Source organism: Debaryomyces hansenii (genome assembly GCF_000006445.2).
Source record: "Debaryomyces hansenii CBS767 chromosome A complete sequence".
Taxonomy (NCBI): domain Eukaryota; kingdom Fungi; phylum Ascomycota; class Pichiomycetes; order Serinales; family Debaryomycetaceae; genus Debaryomyces; species Debaryomyces hansenii.
In genome coordinates this window covers 1,014,428-1,036,638 of record NC_006043.2, presented here as the reverse complement: position 1 = coordinate 1,036,638, position 22,211 = coordinate 1,014,428, and the positions used below count along the sequence as shown (strand labels likewise).

At 35.8% G+C, this 22,211-nt stretch overlaps 11 protein-coding genes across 11 annotated transcripts; 4 read left to right on the top strand and 7 right to left on the bottom strand. All coding sequences in view use genetic code 12, as the record gives it.

Annotated features, from left to right (window-relative positions):
• Nucleotides 1–8: 8 nt before the first annotated feature.
• Nucleotides 9–1,646, bottom strand: DEHA2A12254g (DEHA2A12254p; the record flags this gene model as incomplete). The annotated part of the gene is made up of 1 exon (XM_002769983.1): nucleotides 9–1,646. The coding sequence occupies one exon, from the start codon at nucleotides 1,644–1,646 to the stop codon at nucleotides 9–11; it is 1,638 nt and encodes a 545-aa protein (XP_002770029.1).
• Nucleotides 1,647–2,421: 775 nt separating this feature from the next.
• DEHA2A12232g (DEHA2A12232p) lies at nucleotides 2,422–2,808 on the top strand (the record flags this gene model as incomplete). Its single annotated transcript, XM_456862.1, has 1 exon — nucleotides 2,422–2,808. The coding sequence occupies one exon, from the start codon at nucleotides 2,422–2,424 to the stop codon at nucleotides 2,806–2,808; it is 387 nt and encodes a 128-aa protein (XP_456862.1).
• A 155-nt stretch (nucleotides 2,809–2,963) lies between these two features.
• On the bottom strand, nucleotides 2,964–3,968 carry DEHA2A12210g (DEHA2A12210p; the record flags this gene model as incomplete). The annotated part of the gene is made up of 2 exons (XM_456861.1): nucleotides 2,964–3,867; nucleotides 3,958–3,968. 2 exons carry the CDS (start codon nucleotides 3,966–3,968, stop codon nucleotides 2,964–2,966), a joined length of 915 nt encoding a protein of 304 aa, XP_456861.2.
• A 283-nt stretch (nucleotides 3,969–4,251) lies between these two features.
• Nucleotides 4,252–4,590, top strand: DEHA2A12188g (DEHA2A12188p; the record flags this gene model as incomplete). The annotated part of the gene is made up of 1 exon (XM_456860.1): nucleotides 4,252–4,590. One exon carries the CDS (start codon nucleotides 4,252–4,254, stop codon nucleotides 4,588–4,590), a length of 339 nt encoding a protein of 112 aa, XP_456860.2.
• A 268-nt stretch (nucleotides 4,591–4,858) lies between these two features.
• DEHA2A12166g (DEHA2A12166p) lies at nucleotides 4,859–6,982 on the top strand (the record flags this gene model as incomplete). The annotated part of the gene is made up of 1 exon (XM_456859.1): nucleotides 4,859–6,982. One exon carries the CDS (start codon nucleotides 4,859–4,861, stop codon nucleotides 6,980–6,982), a length of 2,124 nt encoding a protein of 707 aa, XP_456859.2.
• A 1,662-nt stretch (nucleotides 6,983–8,644) lies between these two features.
• Nucleotides 8,645–9,481, top strand: DEHA2A12144g (DEHA2A12144p; the record flags this gene model as incomplete). The annotated part of the gene is made up of 1 exon (XM_456858.1): nucleotides 8,645–9,481. The coding sequence occupies one exon, from the start codon at nucleotides 8,645–8,647 to the stop codon at nucleotides 9,479–9,481; it is 837 nt and encodes a 278-aa protein (XP_456858.1).
• Nucleotides 9,482–9,938: 457 nt separating this feature from the next.
• On the bottom strand, nucleotides 9,939–10,979 carry DEHA2A12122g (DEHA2A12122p; the record flags this gene model as incomplete). Its single annotated transcript, XM_456857.1, has 1 exon — nucleotides 9,939–10,979. One exon carries the CDS (start codon nucleotides 10,977–10,979, stop codon nucleotides 9,939–9,941), a length of 1,041 nt encoding a protein of 346 aa, XP_456857.2.
• Nucleotides 10,980–11,328: 349 nt separating this feature from the next.
• DEHA2A12100g (DEHA2A12100p) lies at nucleotides 11,329–13,017 on the bottom strand (the record flags this gene model as incomplete). The annotated part of the gene is made up of 1 exon (XM_456856.1): nucleotides 11,329–13,017. One exon carries the CDS (start codon nucleotides 13,015–13,017, stop codon nucleotides 11,329–11,331), a length of 1,689 nt encoding a protein of 562 aa, XP_456856.1.
• A 198-nt stretch (nucleotides 13,018–13,215) lies between these two features.
• On the bottom strand, nucleotides 13,216–14,058 carry DEHA2A12078g (DEHA2A12078p; the record flags this gene model as incomplete). Its single annotated transcript, XM_456855.1, has 1 exon — nucleotides 13,216–14,058. One exon carries the CDS (start codon nucleotides 14,056–14,058, stop codon nucleotides 13,216–13,218), a length of 843 nt encoding a protein of 280 aa, XP_456855.1.
• Nucleotides 14,059–14,180: 122 nt separating this feature from the next.
• DEHA2A12056g (DEHA2A12056p) lies at nucleotides 14,181–17,582 on the bottom strand (the record flags this gene model as incomplete). Its single annotated transcript, XM_456854.1, has 1 exon — nucleotides 14,181–17,582. One exon carries the CDS (start codon nucleotides 17,580–17,582, stop codon nucleotides 14,181–14,183), a length of 3,402 nt encoding a protein of 1,133 aa, XP_456854.2.
• A 205-nt stretch (nucleotides 17,583–17,787) lies between these two features.
• Nucleotides 17,788–21,720, bottom strand: DEHA2A12034g (DEHA2A12034p; the record flags this gene model as incomplete). The annotated part of the gene is made up of 1 exon (XM_456853.1): nucleotides 17,788–21,720. One exon carries the CDS (start codon nucleotides 21,718–21,720, stop codon nucleotides 17,788–17,790), a length of 3,933 nt encoding a protein of 1,310 aa, XP_456853.2.
• Between the last annotated feature and the right edge of the window lie 491 nt (nucleotides 21,721–22,211).

Genomic DNA, 22,211 nt, shown 5'->3' with positions numbered 1-22,211 from the left:
ATATGCAGCTAATTATGATTATTATTGTGATTGGATATGACTTCAAGGGTCTTATTTCTCCACCTCAAAGCATTCCAGAATGCACTATAACTCCAAGTTAGGTCCATAGCACCTTGCATGTAGCCCGTATATTTATTGAATTGTTCAGACATATGACCATTTCCATCAACATGGTCTTTTATTATCTTCAAAAAGGAGTCACCAAAGTCAAATAAATTAAGTAACGCATTGTTGTACCGGATGGAATTACACGGAATGACAAATTCTTCTAAATCGTCGGCTTCAAAGTTAATGAATGACTTAAAGAATTCTTGATTATATTTGTTAATCAATAAATCTTGTTGACTGTCCAGTAGCTTGTAAACTGTTTTAAAAATAACTTCTGCTGCTGACGCAGTCGCGATAAACCATGGATTACCCTCTGATGACCCTACTCCATCATAAATATCCTCAGGGTATCTGCCTAGCGCAACACCAAGTGAAGGTTTTCCTATTCTATCACGGTTTATTGGATACCTAAACCTCATGTCAGAAGCCATTGCATTAATCGTATTTAAAATGTGATAGTCATTAACATCAAACGGTACATCAGAGTATTCATCAACTTCAAGGTCATGTGAATGTATACTTGCGAGTAAAGCAGCAGCATCTAGTCCTGATCTTTTACCACTAGAAAATAAGCCTGGTGTCTCAATAATATAAAGAGATGATGGGATAGCAAATCTTGCGTCAACTTCAATAAACAGCTTCAAGTTGGTGATAGATTCATACAATTGGTCAACAAACTGTTTATCTACTTCATATTTCTTGGCTAACTTGAGCCCATCTATAACAGCTCTCAATTGGGACATAGATGTAAAGAAATGAATAGAATTGACTTCTTCCCAAATGTCAAAACTCTCCTTCTTCCAATTTTTAACAATATAAAATAAATCTGGTTTAATGATTTCGTCGTATATAAATCTTTCATCTTTTAAAAACTTATTAGACAAGCTTAGTCTATACTTTTCTATTAAATTTAGGTAGGAAACAATTGTCGAAATTCTTAATCCTGGCCCATCATTTTGAGGTCTCCCCCAATGCTCATCGAAAGCTGTACAATCGGGCATAAATTTTGGTTCTCCTAAACCTGATCGAGTATTATCATCAAACCTCCCCAGATTGTTCGGTAATCTTTGCAAGTAGTAATTATTTTCAATATATTTTTCAATTATGGAACATATCTTCTGGTTGTTAGTATTGTTGTCCTCAAGATAATGAACCAAGGATCGAATGGTTAATGCAGCATCTCTGACCCATTGGTAGAAATAATTTGGTTTATTCTTTGAAGGAGATGCAATGACTGCCCCTTCACTAACCTCCGTTCCTTCTAGGAACTCACTAATGCCTCCAATATTATTCAAAATTCCTTGAAACGAAGTATTTCCTTGAGTTACTAACCATTTTTCATATTCAGATTGTTCTGTGGTATCCAGTGAATCTACTTTGTCGTCGTAATTTGGAAATAGATTTAAGGATAAAACCTTTTGTACTGCTTCAGCCACACCAGTATTCAAGTAATGAAGGTCATACCCAGGCACATAAAGTCCATAAGAAACAGCAAAATTTGCTATAAGCATCAGTATAATCAAATTTAACTTCATCATTAATATATCGTACCTAAATCAAGTTAGTCAATATCTACTCTATAGAATTCAATTAGGGTGCTAAAATGCTATTGTTTGTTAGACAATTATTAATATTTTCACAAAGATAAGCTTGTGACCAGTATTTTGCACCATTTCAATTTTGTGTTCCCGATAAGAAGTATTTAATGAATTATCTTGCAACCAATCTCTAATAACATAGGACATATAATACATCGATATGTATATGTGCTAACGTATAGTGTTTACTTTGACTTTGTCTGAGGGTAATTTCAGCGTAATTGGCAAAGTTCACACGATTATACCAACCATTGTTCTAGTCAATATATAATGCATTAATATCGCAGCTTAATCACCAATTTACCTCCAATTCATGAACAGAACTAAGGCTCAGCTTTTTTATATAAAAGGAACAAACAAAGCATATCATGATCTAATTTGAAACCACTACTCGAGTTTTAAGACACGTATCGAGAGTAACCAATGACTTGGATACAGACTGAGTACAGAACGACGACGTCATACGATCCTGAAATTGTTACATATACTAGCCAGCGTGAGACAATGATAAAAGTCTGAGAATGCAACTTAACATTATCGTAAGATCTCTGAAGCTGGTGTCCCTTCTTACAGATCTTCAAAGCGTCATAATAAACACATTTCAATTTGCGACATTGAAATAGTCACGACATTCATTTTTTAGGATTCAACCACGACATATAATGAAAAGATACTAAAAGAACAATTATTACTTCTATATAATTGGCATGGAAATATGATACAATCATCGGTTCTATACCTTTTAGGTTCTTTGCTATTTATACATGCTGCATATTCGTCGTTCGAATTTCACCAATTGTTAAAAACACACATTGAATACGACTATTTACCATTACCAACGGAAATTACAGTCGAGGTTATATTGGCATTAGTTACATTTATAATTGGATCAATAATATCAGTTGAAAATGGACCCAAGTTATCGATTGATAATAAGTTGATTCAACAAGATGATAAGTATTTGAAGAAAATTGAAATGAGGAAAGCTATGAGAGAATTTGAAAAGGTCGGTATCAGTGGGTTTGAAGAATACGACTCTAGAGTCGATTTCATCGATATAAAGCAAAAGAGGAAAGAATATAGCGATTGGCTTAATAAATAGAAAATCTACACTGAAATATTGTGTGCGTTCATAAGGAGTTATGATTTGCATAGATTATGTTATTATATAGTAATATTATGTATCGTTGTATACTTTTATATGTAAATTGGTATTCTATAGAGGAGATTGAGCATCATCTTATAAGCTGAAAAAGACTATAATTGTTTCTTTGATTCAGCTTTGGTCTTCATTTTTTGCTCTCTTGAAGACTTACCTTTAGGACCAGCTTCGGTATCTAAAACGAAATCCCACCATCTGAAAGATGAACTGTAACTTCCAATGAAGAAATGGTGGTGTTCATCATGGTGATCAGCACCAGCCCAGAATGGTACAAAGTGATGTAATGACCATGGGAATTCGTATCCGGAATGTGAATCAACTGCTTGGAACAATCTTAAGGTGATCCAGATACAAACGGTGAAAAGATGCAAATTCTTAGTGATTAAACACCACACAATTGGAATACCAACAGTACCAAATCCTAATAACATAACTTCAATTGGATGAGCATACTCTGCAGTCAATCCGAATGGTGCCGCGTATCTGTGATGTTGCTTATGGATATACTTGTAGAAGACACCGTGGTGTAAGGCTCTATGGAACCAGTAATGCCATGCGTCCTCACATACGAAAAAAACCGCCAATTGGATCAACATAGATGATATATCTGGGAATGGAATCTCGAAACTAATTCCGATTTGTTGACACAATGGGTGGAAAAACCAGATTGGAAAAGCTTCCACTAAAAAGTGCGATGTTAACACAGACTTCAAACATTCCCACTGTTCCTTGTTCGATGGAATCTTAGCATCCTGAATCTTATATTTGTTGAAATATGGAATTCTGTCGATAATCATCCATGGGATACATCTACCGAAATACATAGCCTCGTGCAATGTGAAAAACAACAACCCGGTGGCAAACAAGTCATTGCCCATGTAATAATAATATGACCCCCATAATTTTTCCATCCAGTTCAACAGGTCAATTTGGTTGAAGTTATTGTAAACTTCGCCAAATGTTGTGGCATTAGAAAACCCAGAGTAATCGTGAAAGACACTAAAAAAATGTTAGTAACCTATTGTATTATTTTGCTCCTGGAACTTCTCTGATTATTTACTATCAATTACGCGTAATTATGTTACATACCTTGATGACATTCTTAATATTTTTGATTAGCGTTAAAAGATAAATAAATTCTTTTCACTACATTTATATGAGAATGAAAAAGAAAAAGAAACTAACGCGCTAAACGATGGGAACGACAATCTAAACGATGAGACTTTTTGTTATGCATCACGACATTGCTCTTTAAAGGCCGCGACATAATTGCGACGCCAGTTTTGTGCCCTCGGTTCCTATCTCTGATAATGCATAATGTATTTTGCATGCTTCTCTTCTCTCAGATACAAGGATTGAAATAGCGAACTATAATTGATTTATATGTTGCATGAGTATCTCACTTCCACATTCGTATCTTGTTATATTCCCCAGTTAGAGAGTGGAGGAATTGCGATGAGGAATAGGGATTTGATACGAGGAGATGCGGCAGATCAATTATGCGAAGATAACGGGGTATCTTCCAAAAGTAGTAGAATTAGACTGGTCCTTTTCGCCAGACTTATCCCTCATAAGATAGGGACTGGTTGGAGTATTCTCTATTTATTACGTTGTGCTTTGTTGATTTTCGTGGGGCGTTGCATGATTAGTGTGCGTTGGGTTAAGCATTTTGACAGGAGAGAAGGAATTTTTCGGAGGACCGGTCCGAGACTAAAAAATTGATATGTGTTAGTCACACTAGCTCTTTTATCTTCTAAGCAAGAATACGTTGGGAGACAAGCACATTTTGATGTGGTCTCAGTGGGGATGTAGAGAGACGAAGCGTGTATCTAGTAGTAACTGATAGAATTAGAATAGTATTAAAAACTCCGCAAGCATAAAAGTGTGGTTCAGCCGGGTTTGAACATCAGGGCCGCGCAGACGAAACCGATTTTTATATATTTCAATTCTTTTCTTTATAGAAGGTGGAAATAGAACGAATAGAATAAACATGACTTCGTCAAGTGACCTAACGAATAAGGATAGTTCATTCTTGCAGGAGGATTCCAACTATGATGAACCTAATAAACAAGATAGACTCGAACTGAAGAGCATAAATCTGTTGGCATCATCGTTAAACTCAAGTCGAGAAGGATCTCCTCTCAGGGAGCCAATAGTATATGATAATGATGTACATGATTCGAATTCAAGAATCAGGAGAAGGTCTAGTGTAGGAAGTAAATCAGATAGAGGAAGATCGCATTCCTTTATTACATTGGGGACTGATTATTTACATGGATCAAGACATTCCATGGGAAGTCAACATAGCTTGAGTAGGTATTCTACCAGTTACTGCGTGAAGGAAATTTATGGAGACATGCCGGAGGAGGACATTATGATCCAAAGAACTGCTACCAAGTCGACTATTTTAAATTCTCTTTCAAAAAGAGTGGAGAACGCTAATATTGAAGCTGAAAGAGGTGAAAATTTGGACAAAGAAAGCAAAGTGGAAGAGGATGTTTCAGAAGAAGATAGGTTATACCAGGAAGTTCCAGACATTCCTGTGCCCACCACAAAGTTTGGGGGTGAGTTCAGCAGTATTGATCCTGAGTTAGTTACGTGGGAAGGTACAGATGATCCTGAATACCCAAGAAATTGGCCAGTTAGATCAAAGATCTTGCAAACAGCTATTGTTTCTATTTACACTTTGGTTCCTCCAATGTCATCATCAGTTTGTTCACCAGCGATGCCTGATATCGCCGAAAGTCTTGGAATGAATTCTCAATTCCTTCAATCATTTTCTGTTTCAATAATGGTTCTAGCATGGGCTTTGGGCCCAATCATCATTGCGCCTTTATCTGAATCTGACAAAATTGGTAGGCGATGGGTCCTAAACATCTCTGTTTGGATCAGTTTTATATTTAATCTCGCATGTGCCTTTGCAAAAACAACAACACAATTATGTGTTTTTAGGTTCTTAGGAGGCCTTGGGGGAGCCGCTCCGTTGAATGTTGGGGCAGGCACCATTGCCGATTTGTGGGATGATAGAGGTAGACAATTCGCAATGGCTGCATATTCCATAAGTCCTTCGTTAGGACCTGTGATTTCACCAATCATGTCGGGCTTTATTGTTGAAAATACACATTGGAAATGGGTATTTATCGTTTTGGCTATATTGAATGGTGTTGTCGCTGCTGTTGGCACATTATTATTCAAAGAGACATACTCGCCGAAATTACTAAGCCTTAAGGCTAAGAGGTTGAGAGAAGAGACAGGCAATAGCCATTTACATACAATTTTCGAAATTGCTAACGGTGAAACTACATCTGAAAAAGTAATGAGCACTGTGACAAGGCCCTTACAGCTACTCTTTTCTCATCCAATGTGTTTCGGTTTAGGATCGTTCATGGCATTCATTTACGGCTTCATGTATTTGATGGTCGTTACATTCCCAAGTGTATTTGAACGAAATTATGGATTTTCGGTTGGCATTTCTGGTTTAATGTTCTTGCCAATGGGAATTGGTTATGTTGTTGGTATTGCATTCTGGACATGGCTTATTGACTATTTTTATATCAAATTAACAGAAAAGAATAATGGGGTGAGTAAACCAGAATACCGGTTACCATGCTTGTGCTTCGCAGGGATTGGTATACCGATTGGTCTTGTGTGGTATGGTTGGTCAGCTGAGAAAAAAATACATTGGATAATGCCGGCAATTGGAAGTGCTATATTCGCTTTCTCGTACATTCCTGTGTTCCAGACGATCCAAAATTATTTGATTGATATGAACACTCGTCTATCAGCGTCGTCTATTGCTTCTTGTTCGATTTATAGGTCGGTTTTTGGGTTCGCCTTGCCTCTTGCTGCTAATCCAATGTACGAAAAACTCAACTATGGATGGGGTAATACTATGTGTGCATTCATTGCATTTGCCTTGGGAATACCATTCCCAATATTCTGTCTTATTTACGGCGAAAGACTCAGAGACTGGGCCAACAGAAGACTCGATAAGAAGCAAGCCGCTAGGGATGCCAGAAACTTGAAAAGATTGCAACAGCAAAACGAAATGGAGTTTGCCAAAATGGACAAGTCTCAACTTGTCACCGACTCCTCATTCCTGAAGACAGACTAGAGAATTGTACATCACCAGCATAAATCGACTTGTCATACCAAACATGGTTCGCATTATATAAATAATTCCCGTATACATTATATTAATCTATATCTTCGTTCGTGTACAACAGATAAAGGGGAATCTCTCCTTCTAATCTATGATCTAGCATTCCCGGGTTCATTTGATATCTTCTCGAATTTCTTTGAATTGCTTCCACCCGTATATACTTTAGCATTCCCGGATTCCAAGACAACATACCGATCATAGTCTAGCCCCACGTTATTATAACGGACTTTTAATTTCGGACTGAAAGTTTGCAATCATATACACTTCTTATCGTATCTGGGTGATTCGGAGTTCTTGAGTGGCCGATTGACTACCATGGTTCTTTTGTTCATAATTTTTAATTGCACACCATACATCTCCGGGGTCCACATACACCTATGAATACTCCACGGACCTTATCTTCCACTTACCTCTCTCCTGCTCCTATTGTATCTGTTCCGGAGTTCTAGGGTACTCCGGCCTAGATAACCTTCCCGGGAGTTACCTCTTTGGGAGTGGTATAAAGTATTTTCTAAACTTTAATGTTGTTCCGTGCGTTATGCAACATTTCCAAATCTATATCAGCACCACCCGTGTCAGATTCTTGATCCCTGGCCTAATTCGGAAGACCCCCCCTTGGGCTATAAACTGACGATCTTCCTATATGCAGGTCGATTTCCGGTTATCGTTGAGCTCCGATGCACACCACCCATAAAATTTGGCCGCTCCCGGCGTGTTCTTTACATAAACTATCGGTCACCGCTGACATCAGCACCTGCTCCTGGTTTTGATCATCTATTCTTTCTGAAACTTCTATTGTGCACCCTCTCACCGCTACAAATAACAATCTGTTATTAATCTGTTCGTATGTATTGCACAGAACTATCCCAAACAATTCTAGCCGTAGTCGATTTCAATTGAGGCCGTGGTTCAGTACCTTAACCTGCTTCACCGCACTATTTCTCGTCGCAATTGCCTCCCAACCGCCTCTCTTTCTCAAAATCGCAATAATTACCACCAGGAACCCCTAATTGTTATATCTCGTGGTCTCTTATCTACTATGTGGTGTCTTCACCACATCACTAAGCATAATTCTGGTGTTTGCTGAACCAACCCGGAGTTCTATGCAAGCATTACAAAATTCTCGCTTGTTACGTAATACCCAACGTATTCCTGTACCGTACCAATATAACTATGTCATAGTAGCAACAGTTATTATCCATAACCAGGTATAGCTATTCACTCCTACATCATTCCTACGTAATCGTGCAATCTAAACCACGTAATCCCAGGCTACATATCAAATGTGGTTGGATGATACGGGTATGATTCGCATTTCAACTAACCATTGAGCGCATCATCTATGCAACAATGCTCGGAAAAAAAAAATGACATCGTTATTAACCGTGCGACCGTTTCTTTTCTGTGTGTACATTAGTGCTAACTAAATTTAGTATGTTCGATGTTCGATATGGTCATCGTTTCTTTTGCGGCCGCCTTTAATTTTTTATACCGTTGGTCATAATTATAAATCCGGGGTATCAGATTATATATAAATGGACCATATCCACAAGAAAATAAAATTTATTAATAGGTAGTTATACAGTTACAAATAAAATAAATAGAATTAGGAAAATGGATTACTCATACGATAATGTTGTTCCAAGCTTTAGATTAGATGGTAGATTAGCTATCTTGACCGGTGGATCAGGAGGATTGGCTGCTGTGGTGTCTAGAGCATTATTAGCTCAGGGAGCACAAATTGCTTTGCTTGATATGAATTTAGAAAGAACCAAGGCTGCAGCAAAGGAATTGGAAACATGGGGACAAGAATCATTGAAAGGTGCACATGAAAGCCCAGTGGGAGCTGTTTCCGCATGGTCTTGTAATATTGGGGATTTTGAACAGGTGGAAGAGTGCTTTAAGAACATCAATGAACACCACGATATGGTGGCTGATTTGTTAATCAATACTGCAGGTTACTGTGAGAATTTCCCGGCCGAAGAATACCCATCTGCCAATGCTGAAGGTATTTTGAAGGTCAATGGATTAGGTGCATTCTACGTATCACAAGCATTTGCCCGTCCATTGATCAGCAGCAATAAGAAAGGATCCATCATTTTAGTTGGGTCGATGTCTGGAACAATTGTGAACGACCCACAACCACAATGTATGTACAACATGTCCAAGGCAGGTGTTATTCACTTGACCAGATCATTGGCTTGTGAATGGGCCAAATTCAACATCAGAGTTAACACTTTGAGTCCTGGATATATCTTAACCCCTTTGACCAGAAACGTCATTTCTGGTCATTCCGATATGAAGGAAGCATGGGAATCAAAGGTCCCAATGAAGAGAATGGCCGAACCAAAGGAATTTGTTGGCTCGATCTTGTACTTGGCCAGCGAGTCTGCTTCTAGTTATACTACAGGTCACAACTTAGTTGTTGATGGTGGCTACGAGTGCTGGTAGATTTTTATAATGACTGTTTTAGTTTTTCTATTGTATATTATTTATGGTTTATTCCTATTAATCACTTTTTCAAATTGCATAATAAAGAAACATATTTATTAACCTTTGTAATTCAAATGCTGGTGTCTGTACTGGCGACGAATATAATCACACTGCTACTATTGTTGAGCTTTCTAGATAAGTTTTGCCGCAAAGTCATTATCTCAATTACCCGCGGAAATAGATTCCGCTTAAATGACTGTAGCCAGAACCATAATAACTTCATATCTTGGGAACCGTCTATCACTCTGCAAAAGGTTTGTAAGAGACACAGTTATTACATGGTCTAGATTAAATGACATGATACTAAAATCCGATCGCCAGCATTATATCTTTAGCCACGTAGACCAATAGTAGACCAATTGTTCTTTGAGAACAAATGATGATGGAAGCATTTCATCATATGTTGATGAGTTTTTCAGTTCATCAACTCGCTATTTTGGGTATTTGGTTGCTCTACAAGTTTGGAATTCTCCCACATTTTCATTAATGACTTCTTAAAATTGCTAACATTGTAGTCTATTATAGTCATTAAACTATCCAACGAAAGATCACTATTATTCTCATCGTGCCTCACCAATGCTACCAATGCTAATCCTCTGATCATCTGCTTCAAGTAAAGTAGGGACCCGTTCGATAAATGAGATATTGACTTTAACTCTTGCTTCTTAATGACTGTTTCACTATCATTCATTGAATTTTCATTTTCAATATAAAGATCATCCAAATCAATAGTTATATCAATAAACTCTGCACACACTTCGTAGGTTTGAATGTCAACCGGAGATGAGTCAGTAGCCACGTAAATCTTTGAATTGACATCAAAAATAAAGATCTTATCAATGGAAGAATGTTGCACTAAATTATCCAACATATTTTCCAATGATGGCAATTCATTAATTAACTTCTGTACTATTCTTGAAAATGCTTCATATATAGAATGATCAAAAATAGATGTTAAATAAAATGAAACTTGAACACCCTCCAATCCTAAATCTAATAGTTCATCTCCAATTCTCTGCATTATATCTCTTTGCGCATCAATTCTATAATCTTCCGATAAGCCGTCAATCTTATGGATCAAGACTTCAATGTTGATTTTTGGATTCACTTTGTATGCGTATTCGATAATTATAGACAAATTTGTAAGTGCATTTAAATATTCATCCTGTGAGTCGATAACGTAAACCAATGCTCCTACACTTGAAAATAACCTTTCCGAATCGTAATTCGGTTCAAAGTAATTTAGCTGGCCAGGTAATTCCATGACTGACAAATCAATTAACAGCGAAAATTGTTCTGTGGTAGGTTTCGATGTACTTTCTAAGTACAATGTATCCAAGGGCTGCATGTTATGGAAAACGACCTTACATATTGACGATTTTCCTCCTCTACGTAACCCCATTAACAAGATCGTAGCATTACTATCCTTTGGATTTGGTAATATAGTTGCTTCCATATTAATTATTAATACAAGCGTCTATTGTATATTTACTTATCTTTGCTTTTAATTATCTTTTTAATTATCTTGATGGATTCACGCAAAAATGAATTTGATTGAATACACGCTTTTCTCTATTACTTCAATCACTATTGATTGTCTTAAATAGGTTTTGAATTAGTATTGTTAAATAGGATATTACTCAGCAGACAGTTAGGGTGTAGTCTTCTTTTCTAGAAAATTTACAATTAGGCATTAACTATATGAGTTTTATACTAGAGTTGACTGCTAGTACCAAATTTCTCCCTTGGTATTTGCAATCCTAACTGACTTATAAACGTAGTTATATATTAGTATTCCATTAAATTCATGGTCTCAAACGTCTTGGATCTCTTGGGAATAAAGATGCACGACGAATATTTTTCAAATCTAAGAAGAACATAACAACTCTTTCTAAACCAATACCACCACCGGCGTGTGGAGGACAACCATAGGTGAAAGCATCAACGTAGTCATCTAATCCAGGAACGCTTGGGTCAATTTCATGAGCATTCATTCTTTCCTTCAAGAGAACAGGGTCGTGAATACGTTGAGCACCAGATAAGATCTCTTCACCTCTCATGAAGAAATCATAGGAGTTGGAGTATCTTGGGTCTTCACTATCTGGCATGGTGTAAAATGGTCTGATAGCCAATGGGAACTTGTCTAAGATATAGAAATCGGTGTTATATTTTTCTCTAACCAATTTACCCAATAATTTTTCGTTTTCAGTTGATAAATCTTCAAAGTCATCGACTTCTTTACCAGCTTCTCTTAACATGGCAATACCTTCTTTAAAGTGAAGTCTGACCATTTTTCCGTCTTCTGGAAGCTTGAATTCTTCAACAGGATATTGTTTTCTAACAGTAGCAATTTCCTTGGAGTATCTGTTCTTCAATTCGGTAAAAATAAAAACGAACAAGTCAGATAAAACATCAATGACTTCATCATAATGTTCTTCGAATGCCATTTCCAAATCTAACCCAGTGAATTCAGTCATATGACGATGAGTGTTGGAGTTTTCTGCTCTGAAAACTGGAGCAACTTCGTAAACCTTTTCAAAATCAGCAGCAATTAATTGTTGTTTGTATAATTGAGGAGATTGTGCCAAGTATGCTTTACCTTTGAAATAAGAAATTTCAAACACATTTGAGCCACCTTCCGATGGTGCAGCAATAATCTTAGGAGTATGAATTTCAGTGAAACCTTTTGTAGATAAAAATTCTCTGAATAACTGACAGACAGCAGCTTGAATTTTAAAAATAGCTTGGTTAGTTGGTGTTCTCAAGTCAATCACTCTGGCATCTAATCTAGTATCTAAATTGACAACTGGTAATCCAGCTGCTTCTGCTTCTGCTTCTGATCTGGTAGCATCTTCAATTAAAACAGGTAATTGTTCTGGGGTTTCCACAATTGTGTAAATCTTGGTGACATGGACTTCTGCATCTTGGACAGTTGCAGACTTGATTTCTTCTTCGACCTTTCTGACAACACCATGGACGACGACAATCGATTCTAAATTAATAGATCCAACCCACTTAACCATTTGTTTAGAAATAGATTCACCATTAGCTTTAATTAAGGCTTGGATTAAATTATCTTGTTGTCTTAAAGTGATAAATGCCATAGTAGCACCTTGTTGTCTTGAGGTATGGGCTCTAGCTCTGAAAACAACTTCTTCGCCATCGTTGGCAGCAGATAAGTCTTTAATATTGACTCTGGTGGTACCAGTCTTGTAAGAAGAATTAATCATTGGCAACTTACCATAATTTTCCTTAGCTGGATCATTGGCAGCTTTGGCCTCTCTTTCAGCCTTTTCTTTAGCCAATTGTTCTTCTCTTTCAGCCTTCTTACGTGCTTTTTCTTTTTCCTTTTCCAATTTCTTTAATGCCTTCTTGGATAATGGTTGGCCATCTTCACCTAAAGGAACATCAGCACCAGCTTCAACGGATGGTACTTCTGTAGCCTTTGATTCTTCAATATTTAACTTTTCCAATTTCTCTGTAGCTTCAGACATTTCAAGTGTAATTATCTTAGTTCCTTACAATAGTTTCACTGAGTCCTTAACCTTGTTGAAGTGAAAAATACCGTTCAAAAAGTTTTAGGCAAATTAGTCATTGCTTATCTAATATACACTACTTCTATAACATAATCTTGATCTATATTACAATATTTACAGAATATATTCAACCGGCCTATTGGTAGAGGACGTTGCTTATTGTTTTTGTTCATGATGTTTCTCTTGTTGTTCACTGGAAAGTTTTTCTTTCTTTTTTTGCTCTTTTAAGGCACGTACTTCTTCCCTTCTGGCTAATCCTTCTTTCATTTTTCTGCTCTTTCTTTCTTCCTTAGTCTCTACTTTGGAAATTGGACTTTTTAAAGTATTCAAACTTTCAATCGCTTTATACAACGCATCTAATTTCTTGAAATTTTCCTTAAATCTGTCTTCAGATAATTTTGTAATAATACGGAGATAATCTTCAGATACAAATGAGGTCAATTCTTGATTAGTTTCATTCAAGAAACCAATGGGCACATCTAGCTTTATAGATATCCTTATTCCAACAATATTATTCGTGCCAATTCCCGATTCTCTAAAACCACAGCTCATGGCAACCGAATATAAGTTATTTGCCATTTCCAAGTCTCTACATTTAACATGCAAGATTAACGGTTCAAACTTATACAAAATGTAACGGGCATTGACATCTGTAGATCCGTATGAGCTTCCGTCAGTGATATACTTGAAGTTAACTGAACTGGACCAGTCAGGCAAGTCTTTGGGATCATGAGTGACAAATATCCAACGACCGTAGTTACCTTTGGCTCCAATTTTGATATCATCCTGGTCAATATTCTTCATCCCTTCAAGAAAGACTGAGACTCTTCCTGAGCATGATGAGGTCGTTACCATGTCTTTATTCGAATTAATCAAATGTATTATCGGTATGCAAAACTCATCGATAGTACCCTTAGGTGATGCGTCTGGTGTAATCTCATCTGTTGCTCCAATCTCAGCAAGAATGGATTTCTTCTTTTGATCGAAGGGGTCTTGCATTTTTAATATTAAGAGAAGTGTCTAATCACAGATAAGTATAAGCCAAATTATAGAAATCTACAAAAAAGTCTTCACTGAACTATCGCGATACAAAAAAATACTTTATATTATGCATGAGATCACTATTTTAAGGCTAGTAAGAATTTCTTTTCATCATCAGAACTAAGATTGAATAAAGTCTTTACTACAGGTAATAATTGGTCCCTTTGATCCTTATGTTCGAAAAATCCAAGAAGCACATTTTTTAAGTATGCAACGTTAGTTTGGTTCGAAGATTCGGAGCTTGAATCGTCGACTGAATGTCTACTTGAAGTCGAAGGTGATTTCGTCAATGATTCAGAAGATTGCGCATGACTTTCAATTGGAGAATCATTGGATGACTTAATTTGTTTATACTGCTGAGTAAGAATCTTATAATTTTTTGACAATCTTTCAAATTTCAAATTTGACTCTTCGTTTAATCTTTTTAAAATATTGTTTAGGTTTTCGAAGTCCTTGACTTTTTTTGAAGAAGCTTGTAATGACCTCCTTAAAGTTTCAATGGTCTGTTGAGTTTCTTCAAAATTTTCATCCTTATCCGAAATAGTATTCTTATTTTTCAGTTTCTCTGATTGCAACTCCTCGTACTGTTGCTTTAACTCATTACATTTATTTTCTAAATCTTGGATCTTCAATAAATAATTATCCGTAATCGATTTAAATTCGTCGATTTCTCTTTGTTTTTTCTTAATCAATGCCTGGCAGTTATTTTCAACCTCACTTTTTTCTTTACTTATTTTTGTGAGTTCACATTTAAAATCATGATTTTTCAACTTAAGTTGTTCTTCTGCATCTACTAACATACGCCTTATAGTAGATGACTCTCTTGTTCTCTCCTGTAACATTGTTCTGGACTCATTAAGTTCGTCCTCAAGGTTGTCAATTCTCAACAATGATTCTTTTGATTTCATAGAAAGTTCTTCATATTGTTGTCTAAATGTTTGGATAGAATTACTTGAGCTAGTCTTATCCTTCACCAACGAGTCGTGTTTGTCCTTCATAGTTTCCAATTCTGTTGAAAGTTTTTGTTTTTCCGATTGAAGTTTCAATAATTCATTATTCAAAGAATTATTCTTTTCAAATGATAATTCCTGCTTAGTAACTAATGTATTCTTTTCTGAAACCAAATCCTTGTTACTGTTTTGTAGTTCATTATTCGATGCATTTAATTTAGATATAGAACCTGATAATTCTTCGTTCAGTTTGTTCAATTCATCAATTTTTTTCTTGAAATTTTCGATTAATTGATCTTTATGGCTAATAGATGTTTTTAATGATGCAATCTCTAATTTGAGTGAAGTATCGTTACTTTTGAATTCAGACAATTCTTTTATTCTTTTGTTTAAATCATCTTTTTCTTGTTTAGCTATTTCAAATTGTTTATTGGTTTCTTCGAACTTGGACTTTAAAGCTGAATGTTTTTCGTTCAATGCATCATGATCTGCCTTATTCAGGCTTTGAGATAAATCATTATCTTCAATACTTTTCAAATGCTTTTCAATCTCTTTCTCAAGATCAGAGTTCTTTTCCTTACTAGCCTCCAAGTCTTTTGTTAATTCACGGAAACTATTCTCTAATTTTTGTTTCTCGCCCCTAACAGTACTCAATAACTTTTCATTGGAGGAATTAGAAGATTTATTATCTTCAATTGATTTCAAAAGTTCTTGCTTAGATTTTTCTATATCTTCCTTCGATTCATTTAATTCTTTGAATTTAGCCTGCATTTCCGTTAGTTCTTTTTTCAAGCATTCATCATTATTAAGCTTGACTGATTTAGATTTTGCTTTCAATTCTTTTATTTCATCTCTTGCTTGAACTAAGTCATCGCCAATAGTTTTCAACAGGTCCCTTAAATGATCAACATCTTCGATCTTAAGTTTTAAGTCTGATTTTACTTTATTATGATTTGTTATTAAGTCATCATGTTCCTCAACAAGCTTATCATACTTCTCTTTAGTTCGTTTTAATTCATCTGATATTTCTTGCTTACTGGAATCGATTTCCTTCAAGCAGGATTGGATTCGTTCATTTTCCTTCTTTAATTCATCATATTTATTTTGTATATCCTCTGGTTTAGCCGACAAACCTTGTTCTGATTCCTTGTTCACTATTATCTGGTTATCAGTAGTCGAATTCTTCTTTCCACCCTTCTTATTCTTCTTCTTATTCTTTTTATTATTTGAGGATGGTGTATCTGGGGTTGTCGCCTCGATTGGCTGCCCAGAATTCAATTGGCCTTGTTCTAATTCTTTTATTATCTTGTTTTTTTCATCCAACTGATTTAACAAATCACTAGCCCTTTCATTCAACTCTTGAGCCTCAGACTTCAAATTTTCAATAGATTTATTCGCGTTACCAAGATCATTTTGCATCGTACCCGATATATCATTAAAGTTTTTAAGTTCCTTATTTTTGTTCTCTATTTCAGTTTCTAATGCACTATTGACATCTACTAATTCTGCCAACTGCTTCTTGTACTCTTCTAATTTAGTTTTCAATCCTATTGTCTCATTATCATTCTTTGACATATCGTTTAGTTTCTTCAAGTCTTTCTCCAATGAGTTAGATCTTTCGATTGCAGCGCTTAATTCATCCTTAATATTTCTTGATGAAGATTCAGATTTCACTAATTTATCCTTTACACTTTCAATCTCCTTCTTATAAGATTCAATATCTTTCTTATAGCCGTCAACTTCTTCTGATTGTTTAGTTTGTCTATCATCTGTCTTTTCCTCCTTCTTATTTTCCCCTCCTTTCTCTTCTACAGTTTTGTCTTCAGCTTGCTTCTTTTCTAATTTCCCTTTCAAATCCGATATGGTATTTCTGAGTTTGTCAAGTTCATCGTTTGATTCTTGAGACGATATGCTGTCCTTTGTTACACCTTCACCTTCGGATTCTTTATCTTTTGCTAGCGCTTCCTTTAATCGAGCTTCAACATCCTTTAATTTTTCATTCAAGCTGGAGTTTTCTTTTGCATATTTTCTCATTTCTTCATTCAACATTGCAGTCTTTTCATTAACGCCATTTAGATATTCTACCAATAGGCCAGCATCGGAAATACTTGAAATTGGTGTGTTTTCTTGCAATACTTTCTCAAACGATACAATTAACTCGGCCTTTCTCTTTTCTGTTTTAAATGCTTCTAATAAAATGGGATATTTCTCCTCATATTTAGCGAATTTTTTCATCTTAGACCTAATAGATGGAGGTAACTCTGCTAAATCAATAGTTTTACTCTTCATAAGCTCGGCCTTGTTTTCTGTGAGTGATGGAGACAGGCTTTTGGATATTGGCTCATCTTCTGGTTGTGTTAAATCCAGTGCATCGGGTGTTTTTGTATTCAATACTTTGGATTCATTCTTCAATTCGTTAATAGGATTCTTGAGTCGGTTCGGTGTGTGCACAGTTCCGTTCGTACCGTCATGATTAACATCGTTGAAGCTCTTAGCAACATCTTCAGAAAAGTTCTTTAGTTTAGTGAACATAGTGTATATTCACCGCTTTTAGAAGCTCTTAACAATTGATCTAAGTGTATTATTATAATAACTCATTTAGTGTTAAAGATTATGATTTCACCGAGCCTGAGATCAAACGCAAAAACACATCCTACACGTGAGATTGAGATAACTGTCTTTTAAATTACTATGTCATACCATACATATACAAGTAACACCACAAAGTATATACTAACTAGTGTTTCCCGAATGAAAACGTTCCCGATGAATATTTCTGATTTCTTGCAGCATTGTTACCATGGACATTTATCCTAGGTTCCAAATTTAAGGACAATTGATATTGTTCCTCTATAGTTGGGCATTTGTCAAACCAAGAAAGAAGATATTCCTGAACCTCGGCAACTTCTTGTAAATTATAAGCAGTGCTTTTGAATCTATCAATGCCAGTTACAATTTCACAAGTTTTCGCACGCTTGGCAAAGTTAATCATTCTGGATCTATTCATTAAATAGTCAGGATTACCATGGTAAACGAATGTTAAATCACTTAAATAGACACCGAAAAATGGAACACAAGGCTCTGATCCGACAAATTTTAACACATCTCTATACTCATTGAAATTCCGTGAAGAATTCATCAACTTATTCATATTCCTTAAATTAGTCAAGGCTTCAATAGGAACATGCTTCCAAGTTCTACTCAATCTATGGATAGGGGAAGAATATAATGCTGAAATAATGGCAGTCATTGAAGAGAAATTGTTGTACTGTTTACATTTTTCTGCAACTTGTACGAAATAGGTTATTAGGTGAACTCTCTTCTTCACCTCTTGTTTTCTCAATATCATGTACGCCACGAAATAGGTTAATTGATTAGATGTTCTAATAAAGTTTGTGATGCTCAGAATGTCTTCGTGGAGTCCTGATTTGTTTCCCCAAACTTTAGTTAAGCATTCAAATTTCGTTATCTTAGAATATAATTTAAATTCTTTTATAGTTAATTGTCTTGCAAGTTCAATATAGTCGATATCTAATAATTTTGTCTTTTTCATCGGGTAACCTTTAATTAACGGCGGTGGAGGTTTAGAAGTAGGAATACTTGGCTCTTGTTCGAAACATACCTTCTCATGATTCAATAAACTTTGTAAATGACTCTGCAAAACCTTACTAACAGAAAAAAGTTTAATCTGAGGACCCTGAGCGAATGATAGCAATTTACTAAGCACAGTCTCGTCGTAGTATGAATTGGCCCAATATCTTTCTATCAATAATTTAATAACATTCATCACTCTTAGTCTAATTGGACTTTGCTTTTTAGATATCCAAGTATTATATTCCTCGTAGCTTAATCCCTCTGGAGCTTCCAAGTTGAATCTATTTATAAGCAAGTCTACAAATTCACCTATTGGCATTATTGTCGCAAAAGTCAATAAAAACGCACTATTGAAATTACTATCAAAGTAATCATGATGTGTTAAATGCGCTATTAACGCCTGCTTTGTACCACCTTTAATATTTCCTTTAATATCTAACAAAAGATCATATTCATCATCCCCTTCTAAGTACCAAGGAGCATCTGATTGTTTTTTACCTGCATAATACGCGTGGCCTTCGTCTGACTTTTCTGATAGAACGGTATTATTTCTTTCCATTAATAATAATTGAACATTCAAGTCATTGTGCATAACTCTTGTGGCATAGTTTAATATAGATTCTCTCTCTTCAATTAACAGCTGAATAATAGGCAAAAGTGATTCAAATAATCTAAAGCCATCAGTTAAATATGTATACATCAAAGAATCACAATTTAGCGAAATTGACTTCCCTTTAACATTATTATTTTGTTCCATTAATATATTAGATAACAACATCGCTGCCTTTTCGTTTGGATCTTTTAGAATATCACGATCATAATACAATGGATCCTCTTGTTTAATTCCTTTAAAAACATCCGGGTCTTCAAGGGTCAACGATTGTGTTGCCATTACAATCCTTGAAATTATATCATGAAACTGTTGTTTCAATTGGAAGAACTCAAGAACTACCGGATAGTCAAAGGTTAAATTACTGGTAATTTCTGACTCAGATTCTAGTTGTGAAGCTTTAAATTCACTCATAACTTTGTCGGCATCGTCCTCGGACGAAGCATATCTATGAATCAAACAGAAGACAGTAAAATCAAATGATTCGATCATATCCACCATCAGACTTGCAAAATATAAATATTTGTATATAAGCCTGAGAATCTGGGTGTTTCTTTCATTTTTCAAAATCAAATTGTAATATAAATGTTGTATTTTGGGATCGATATATTCAAATGTTTCCTCACTCAACTTAACCATCTCTTCCGTATAGCTTCTGATAGTTTCAAATGCATCACGATCTATAATTATTTTCAGATGGTATCTGTTCTTTAATTCATCTCCACTAGCATTTAAAACTGTATTCTTACTCTCAAAAAACGGATTGCACCAATTTCCACCATTAAATTCGTCAGCGATAAATCTAGGATATACTTGGGGTAAAATGTCATAACGATCCTCTCCTTCATCTCCAGAAGGATCAGAGCCATCATAATCGCTCTTCTTAATTCTTTTGCCAATACTTAACTTTCGAAATACCTTTATCAATGCGTTCATATCATACTTCAAGTTATCAATCTCAAATTCAATTTGTTGCAAATATGAAATAAAACTACTATCACTCCTAGATAATTTCTTAGACGATTTGTTAGAATCGAAATAATGGTCTTCCGGGTCTTGTTTTATGGTCGAAATAGATGATGTGGGGCTGTCTTGAGCCGTGCTTGCTGCCCTAGCTTTAAATTTGGAAAGATTGAAGCTAAACAATCTTGATTCTGGTACGTTCTTGTCATAATACATTACACTCAAATGCAAAAGTCCATTTGAATATATTTGTGAATAAGAGCTCAATATTCTTTTCAATTTTCTTCTTATTGATTTTTCGTATTTCGTTCCAACAAAGTCCTCCTGGACTAATCTTGTAGCGCTTACAACAAACGATATGATTTTGTTCAATCTCGAGAAATGAGTGCTGAATAATTGCTTATCGTAATCCTTTAATGCCTTGTAGGATAGATTTAAAAAATACTGGAACTTTCCCCTCAATTCACTCCAAGACCCTAAATCACTGGGTTGATAATAGAATAAGTCGTCCATACAGAACAATGGTTGGGAGAAATGGTGGTATGCACTGGCCGAAGTACTTTGAGAATTTAGAGACGATGCATTGGATTCTCTTTTCAATGGATCGAAGTCTTTGGATGAACTCGAATTACTATCTGTCTTCGTCAAAATCGCGTCAGACATTTCATTTATTGGGGAAAATTCTGAATCCCGCTTCAAAATAGTAGCATCGTATATTGCATCTCTCGGTGGAATGGCCGCATCCGAACATGTATCAATATCGGACCTGAAAGTTGTCAATGGTATAGTTTGGCAATAAAGGTCTAATTCGTGGCAATAATATACCACATCACCACCAGTGGTGTATCGTGGAAGCCACATGACGTTTCTTCTATGTTCGTCTCTGTAACTTTCTAATATATGTTCCGCCTCTTCAACATCAGTAAAAACAACTTCGTGGTTAAGTTCAACCGAGTTTAAGGTGTCTGAGACTGAAGGGATGTGATTTGAAGCTCCCAGCCCTAAAATAGACTGAGCTTTTTGATCTGATGGAATACTGGTCTCCGAACTGGCAAAACTCACCACCGAATTTTTTCTAGTACTATTAGCAGGAGAGTTCCTCTCAGATTCGCCTAAATTCTTTTGTAATAAGTTCGTAAACGATGGTATTAAAACGTTCGCCGCCGTGTTGGCTGCTGTAAGAGAATCTATCTCCTTGTTACTTTTCAACTTGTTCAACACCGGTTGAACATAATTAATTAATCGGACATAGTTATGCGGGAACCATCCTCTCCCATATTCATTGTTAGAATATATAATAACCCCGTCCCACCATCCACTGTCGGATTTTGTCAAAACATAAATGGTGTCTCCCAAGTTTAATGGTAAATGTGATGGTTGTGTCCCGGGGAAGTCGTATAGAGCTATTACAGTATCAAGATGCTTGAGAGGTTCGTCAAGCTCCTCCTTCGTATCATGCGGAGCAATGGCGTCTGGCGCTATTTCCTCCAAATACTTCGACATAATAGTATAAATCCGTCGGGGCTACTCGTAGTGGCTGTTAACTGGTTCTTTTAAAAATGACAGATGTAAGCCGGAAGACAGTAACGATAATTGGCGATATAATGTGTAACCTGTAAACTACAGCGAAGCATTTTTGTTTGCATGTTATATTTCGTATATTCTGCACGACAGATGACACAAACGAACTAGGATTGAACCATAAACTACGATAAAGGCACTGGTATTCCTAGATTTTATGGAGTTAATGAAAAGGTCAGACCTGGAACATAATTCTAAGGAATCATTTTCATTTTCCAAGTGTAAACACTACAATTACTTGTAACCGAACCAAGTATGTAATTGTTGATTGTAATATTTGATTGATTCGCCTCTTCTTACGGCCAAAGTTAAAGTTTTTGTCCTGTGAAGTGACAATGACATGCTAGTTATTATTTAGATGACCTATATTTTGTATATTTTAAAAATGCCGTTCAGGGAATGAATCTGGGGTC